At 34.6% G+C, this 7,112-nt stretch overlaps 1 protein-coding gene across 3 annotated transcripts in view; it reads left to right on the plus strand.

The window, feature by feature from the left end:
- The first annotated feature begins 382 nt into the window (after positions 1 to 382).
- The window catches only part of LOC107458407 (ribonuclease E/G-like protein, chloroplastic), a 10,072-nt gene continuing 3,342 nt past the window's right edge, over positions 383 to 7,112 (plus strand). The window contains exons 1-10 of one of the 3 annotated variants that reach the window (XM_016076611.3): positions 383 to 811; positions 1,940 to 2,043; positions 2,373 to 2,554; positions 2,799 to 3,051; positions 3,142 to 4,205; positions 4,325 to 4,642; positions 4,773 to 4,814; positions 5,516 to 5,640; positions 6,514 to 6,661; positions 6,877 to 6,949. In XM_016076611.3, coding sequence (XP_015932097.1) covers positions 669 to 811; positions 1,940 to 2,043; positions 2,373 to 2,554; positions 2,799 to 3,051; positions 3,142 to 4,205; positions 4,325 to 4,642; positions 4,773 to 4,814; positions 5,516 to 5,640; positions 6,514 to 6,661; positions 6,877 to 6,949 — 2,452 coding nt within the window. In that variant the 5' untranslated portion in view covers positions 383 to 668. Of the gene's footprint in view, positions 812 to 1,939; positions 2,044 to 2,123; positions 2,289 to 2,372; positions 2,555 to 2,798; positions 3,052 to 3,130; positions 4,206 to 4,324; positions 4,643 to 4,772; positions 4,815 to 5,515; positions 5,641 to 6,513; positions 6,662 to 6,876; positions 6,950 to 7,112 lie in introns of those variants that run through there. The other 2 variants (XM_021127689.2, XM_016076612.3) reach the window with 2 other exon arrangements.

Raw genomic sequence — 7,112 nt, forward strand, 5'->3', positions numbered from 1 at the left:
AAACTATAATTCATTTTTTATGATACAACGTCAGTTTTTTTTATATATAGAATTGTTTGCATTTTGAATATTTAAAAGAATAAATAGTAGTTTATGAATAAAAAAGTTACTCAAATAAAGACATTTAAAACATCTTTTTTTCAATATATTTTTTAGTAATTAAAATTTAACACATATAATCGATTAAACCGTATTATTTTTATCAAAATTAGATCAGATAAGTTAATTTGACAAAAAAATAATGAATTAAACTTTGAACGGGTCTAAATTAATATTTTTTTGTAAAAAATAATTATAATATATTTATTATAAAAAATAATTAAAACTCTTATTATATATAATAAGTGACAGAAGAAGGCGCCAAGTAAACCATTATCTTCAGGGTATATGAGAGTATCAGGTATCAGCAAAGAGATCAGGTATCAGCAAAGAGCAGAGCACCCCGTCCCCAGCACCACTACAATTTCCTATCTTAGTATGTTATCCATTGAGACATAGCATTTCATAACAATAACAACACTTAAAGGAACACTTTTTGCTTTACCCTTTCGAAGCTTCAATCCTCCGCGACCCCCAAGTGATGAAATTGCACGCTCTAACTCTCATATATCACCTCTTGTGCCCACTGTAGCACTTTTTACCCAAGTGGGGGGTTTCATGTTGTTTTCATGGAGCTCATTGCTGAGCTTGGTTTGATGCACCATCATCATCATCATCATCTTCACTACCGCCACCAGCACCTTTTTCGCTGTGCTAGTAGTCCTTTTTTCTATACCCCTTTTGTGTTTCCTCCAAAGAGGTTCCTCTCACTGTAAGTTTTTTTTTTTTTCTACACACCACCTGTTTGATGTGTTGTCTCTGAGGGAGTGTGTCATTGTTTTTTTTTATAATTATTGCTGTGCTCTTCCTGAATTTCCCTTGATTATATATTTGTATCGTGGGATGGTATATCAATTCATGTTGTGGTGCCTTGTGCATTTTAATGTTATTATCAATCTCTTGCATGTTGTATAGAAGCTTTCTCTATTTCTTCCAGATTTCGAGGAATACTGTAGCTTAGCCTATATTGGAATGGTTTGTGTTTAGTTTCCAGCACAAGGTTTATGCAGTCTTTGCACAATAGTGTTTTGTGGGAGGTTTACATGATTTTTACCTGAGAGGGAATTATTACTTTCTTATGCATGTATGAGATGGAAATGTGGAAAACTGAGAGCAGAGACAAAATGGGGCTAGATGAAAAGGGTTTAGATTTTCACTCATGGTTGCTTGGTTAAGGGTGGAAAACGAATTTGAATTAACTTTGTTCTATATGGAGTTTCTGAGTTGGAATGTAAACGTCTTGTGCTTTCCCTTTCAACATTACTGCAATTTTGTAGTATGAAGCAATTTGAAGTGTTTTCTACACTTGATTTTTTGCACTTTTCATGTCCTGCCTACTCAAACATGCGTATTTTTTGTTGTAGTTAGTTTGCTATGGAAAAAAAAGGGGAAAAGAAAAAGAATATTGCGATGGATGTATTTTAGGAGAGGCTTTCCTTTATAGTTGACAGAAATTGATGCTGATTGCAATTTCACCATCTTAGATACTTGGATAGTTATAAGCTTTAGATTCTACATGTGTTGAATTAGAGTTGGTCTCATTGTTTATATTTCATCATATGATTAATGTGTTGAAAGAAAGCAGTGCTCTTGGTTACTAAAATTCATTACCTGTGTCACGTCACTCATAATTTTGGCTGAGCACAGCAAATAGTTATGTTGACCACTTGGTAGTTAATTTAATCCATATACCCGACATATGGTTTACATTAAGAACTGAATGTGTTTTAGGGTGACCTACACTCTTGACATATGTACGCTCTTTAAAGCGTCAACACCATGCTCCTTCTTTTCTTTTGTTAGATCTTGGTTGTGCTTATATATCATATTATTTGGACAGGGACATATGCCATACCATACCACTGCATGGCGTATACAGGATCATATACTGTATGAAGAACCACAAATCAGTGAGAAGATTAACAGCATTGCCAGCATCAAAAGGTAATTCAATCATAATTTTTTCTACAAGGAGTTTACGGATATATATCAGTGGAATCTATTTTGTGTTTGGCTTGTCACAGAATCACAGGGTCACAATTCGGATTATGTGCTTCATGTTAAGATATTGTACTTTTTGCAATATAAACCACTAGGTGCTTTACTCTATATAATGGAAGGGTACTGTATTTACACATGTTTGCGGACTATCAAATAAGGGATCTAACAGCCTTATGGATTCTGTGCGGGTGCAGCATCTGCCTTTCTGCATTTATTTGTGATTTCTCCTCAGCATAGAATAAATAATGAATCTTGACAATCTGATATCTCAGGGAAGCAAACCAAAAATGTTGATGAACTATGCAAGATTATTTGGACTGTAGAAGCTGATTTAGAAGATGGTCACCTTCTGTACATAACCGGTGACCCAGCTGTATTGGGCTGCTGGAAACCAAAGAAAGCTGTTCTAATGTCTCCTACAGAACATGCAAATATATGGAAAGCTGAATTTGAGGTAATTTAACTGTTTAATCCTGTTTATTTATTTTTTCTGCTTTTGTGTCAGTAGAAATGTCTGAGATTTGTTGCAACAATGATGGTGGGTTTTAATTGCCACTAAGTTTTGTATCGTCCAGATCAATGCCCCTTGTGTTTATATATAGGTTTATATGAAACTACAATCTTCTTGAAATGTGAATGAAAATTGAAATGCATATTTTTTATGAGTTAGTAACTCGACTATAACTTTGTGCTCACAGATTGCTTCAGGCTTGAACTTCAAATATAATTATTTCATTAAGGGAAAATCGAAATCCTCAAGCAATGTTATTTGGAAGCCAGGACCAGCATTCTCTCTGTCATTACCCCTTACAGTCCTTGGTGAAAATAAAGTTATGGTGAGGGATGTGTGGATTAGGACTAGTTCCCATGTGTCTTCAGCTCATACTTGGTTCCCCTGGATAGAGGAAACATATTTTCCGGAGCATCCATCTAGTCATTTACCAGTCAAAGGTACTTCTACATCTTTTTGCAATACTATAAATATATTGGATTTTGCAAATATGTTTTCTGAACACTCAAATGCTTCCAGTGGTTTGACAGATGATGGAGAGATTGCGAGTCTCTTTAAAAATGACGTGTTAAAGTCAGATATATTCAGTTTGGAAGATCAATTGTGCTACGACGATGACAATATGGACATGGAGAGCATGGATGATGAGGATTCACATTCTACTAATATTCTTTCTGAGAATTACCAGCCTCTGGAGGAACCCTGGCTACTCCTTTCACCCCCTTTTTCTGTCTCTAAGGATAGAAAGGAATCCAATGAAGTTGAAACTGATAACACTGTAGAAGAGCCAGTGAAGTTGGTTGATACAGAAAAATTATTACCTGAAGACAGTACTAATGTAACTTCAAAAGATCCTGTTTCTACTGTTATACTTATTAACTCTTCAATATGTACTATGCAAAGAATTGCAGTATTGGAAAATGATAAATTGGTTGAGTTATTATTGGAACCTGTCAAGAGTAATGTGCAGTGTGACAGTGTATATGTTGGGGTAGTCTCAAAACTTGTTCCTCATATGGGTGGGGCTTTTGTGAACATTGGGAGTTCTAGACCTGCCCTTATGGACATTAAGCAAAACAGGGAGCCATTTATATTCCCACCATTTCGTCAAAAGACGAAGAAGCAAAAACTTGATATCAAGGATAAAAATGATCATGAGTCTCATGATGCTGATGTCTCTGATGGAATATCAGACATCTATTCTGAGGATGGTTGCTTAAAATCTGTACACAATGCCTATGATGAGCATGAAGGAGAGGATGATTTTTATATTACAGAAGTTCTTAAGGAAAATGTGAATGGTAGCTTGATTGATGATGAAGTAGAAGCTGACTTTGAGGATGACATAGAGGGAAGTGAAATCCATATAGACGAAACTAGCAACAGCCTTCTTGGTTTTGGCATGAATGGTTCAGTCAACTCTCATATATTACAAACAAAAGATACAGAGAAAGCAGCTCATGTGGCTTCTGAAGAAAACAAATGGATCAAAGTTCGCAAGGGAACCAAAATCATTGTCCAAGTTGTTAAAGAGGGCCTTGGTACTAAGGGTCCCACTCTGACTGCTTATCCTAAACTAAGAAGTAGATTCTGGGTATGTATGTTTTTATGCATCCACCTTCTGTAAAGTTTGATTCTATAGCATTCTTGTTCTTTCTCATAATTTTTATTTATCATTTCATGTATTGCTTAATTAAACTCTTTCACCTGCAGGTGTTGATTGCACGTTGTGATAAAATAGGAGTCTCCAAAAAGATCTCTGGTGTTGAGCGAACAAGGTTGAAAGTTATTGCAAAGACACTGCAGCCTAAGGGTTTTGGTCTCACTGTAAGAACTGTTGCTGCTGGTCATTCTTTAGAAGAGCTGCACAAAGACTTGGAAGGTTTGCTCTCAACATGGAAAAATATAGTCGAACATGCAAAATCTGCTGCTCTTGCTGCGGATGAAGGTGTGGAAGGAGCTGTTCCTGTTATTTTACACCGGGCAATGGGTCAGACTCTCTCAGTGGTTCAGGATTATTTCAATGAAAATGTTAGTTATGTTGCTAATTTTATATCACTTTCCAAAAGATCTTATAGCTTTTTAATTGTATCTATGTATATCAGAAAGAAAGTCCGGGTTAGCACTCTGTATCCTGAATACATTTTATGATATACTTCAGGTTAACAGGATGGTGGTTGACTCTCCAAGAACATTTCATGAGGTAATTATTCTGCTAATTGCAGAATGTTAAGTTTCCATGTAGCAGATCAGTTTGTGCATTTAAACAAAATTGGCTTTTTCTTCCTCCGTTGATAGAGGTAATCTAGAAGAGTTGAGTAATTATCTGCAACCAATAGTTTGCAAACCCAAATGTAGGATAGGCTGTCCTAGATTGGTCTGTCATCAATTGCTAGTCAAAGCCTGGAAAACGAGAAGAACTCTATCATTAGCATGCTACTTCTATATTAGTATGATGAACCAGTTGTTTTAATCTTATAGTGCTACTTCTATATTGTTAGAGATATAACCATTTATGTGGCTCCTCCTATCAACTTAGCTTTTGCGATAAATGGTTCATGAGCTTCTATTACCAAAAGGTTTAGAGTTCGATATTTGTTATTCCCGAAAAAAGAAATTCAACATAAGGCAAACTATAAAGGAAAAAAAAAAAGGTTTATGCACAATCATGCTTCAAACCCAATAGTGCCTTTTGCTAAGGGGTGTGTTAGAGATATAACTATACATATGCCTCCTTTTATCAGCTTAACTTTTGAGATAAGTGGTTTCATGACATATATGAATAGTAATATCTTTTGCGTTGCAATTTGCAACACTTGTATTGGCGACTAATATAAAATTCAGCATACAAACGGATATGATAATTCTGATTTGGTGATTTTTACCTTTTCCATTGAGCCTCAGGTGACCAATTACCTGCAAGAAATGGCCCCTGATCTATGTGATCGAGTAGAGCTGTATGATAAAAAGGTTCCCCTTTTTGATGAATTCAACATTGAGGGAGAGATTGACAATATCCTTAAGAAAAGGTGAAATATTGTTACTTCTCTTCTTACTTAATATTAATCATCATGTGTGGCTTCTAGTGTGTTATTGTTTATTCTCTTTCCTTCCCATCTTCTAGATATGTATTTTGACTCCTCATATGAAACTAACCTAGTGACATACAATATTCTAGAGGATTATTTGGGAAACTTTTAAGCTGATGATAAAAAGTAATGGATGTTAATCATGTAATCACTGATTTTATATGAGAAAAATCATAACTGAGTTTTGTCAATAGCCAAATACAACTGCTTAAGAAAATTTGGTATCATGTCAAGACTCAAATGAATCCAAAAGCATAAGTGTCTTACATAGGCCAACCTGGTTACGTCTTTGGACTGGCAAATAGGAATTTGCAGATGCTGTACTATAGCTTTGTAGCTATAGTTTTAATCTAATATTTATTTAATTTTTCATTACTTTAAGTCTTTTATCAAACTGAACAACTGCAGTTCAGAGGATATGACTTTCAAAAAACTCGTAAAATAAATAAACCATAAAAATATGCAAGAGTAGCCTTCTAAGTTCCAGACTTCAAGTCATGTGAATTCCTCTTTTAAGAAAATATTCAGAAACAACAAAGGCAGAACTCTATAGCAAGTGAGTTTATAGTGAGTAAAAAAATGTTCTTTTATTTCAAAATAATCAATTGAAAAAGTGTCTTTCCTGCCTTTAAATTTCTCCTTTCTTGAATTACTTTTCAGTGGAATATTATAAGAAACGAAAGCGAAAGCCCAAACCTTGACGACATTCTCTTAGCCAATATTCTTATATAAAATGACAAATGTGAACTGATTTAGGCATCCTTGAAAAGCTTAATGATAACATTTCTAACTTGTATTTTGATCATTTTATAGGGTTCCACTTGCTAATGGAGGTTCTTTAATCATTGAACAAACTGAGGCATTAGTTTCTATTGATGTGAATGGAGGACATGGGATGTTTGGTCATGGAACATCACAGCAGAAAGCTATTTTAGATGTCAACCTTGCAGCTGCAAAACGAGTATGTTAGATGTCATTCTATTAATTATTATTTATCTGTACTTCACAAATGCTTTAGGATGACTGGCAGTACATTTAACAATTGTGGCACAGAAGATTTAGATAATTCTATATTTACATTGAAAAATAATATAGGATTTCTTTTCCTTTTATCTTGAGACATTATTTCGCATAAACTCTGCAGTTCAAGCTCTTAATGAAAACAATGTGTTACAGATTGCAAGGGAGTTGCGATTACGGGACATTGGAGGGATCATTGTAGTAGATTTCATTGACATGACAGATGAAGGTAAATAGAAATCTCCCACTTTTTGTGCAATGGAATTATACATCAAGTCATACAAGCTACGAGATCTCAAATATACTTTAGAATATATTTAATATCACTGACTTGAGTACCAAATCATTGCCTAAAAGATTTCTGTCTGCTTAATCCTTTTTTTTTTTTTTTT

This window comes from Arachis duranensis, chromosome 7, assembly GCF_000817695.3.
Source record: "Arachis duranensis cultivar V14167 chromosome 7, aradu.V14167.gnm2.J7QH, whole genome shotgun sequence".
Taxonomy (NCBI): domain Eukaryota; kingdom Viridiplantae; phylum Streptophyta; class Magnoliopsida; order Fabales; family Fabaceae; genus Arachis; species Arachis duranensis.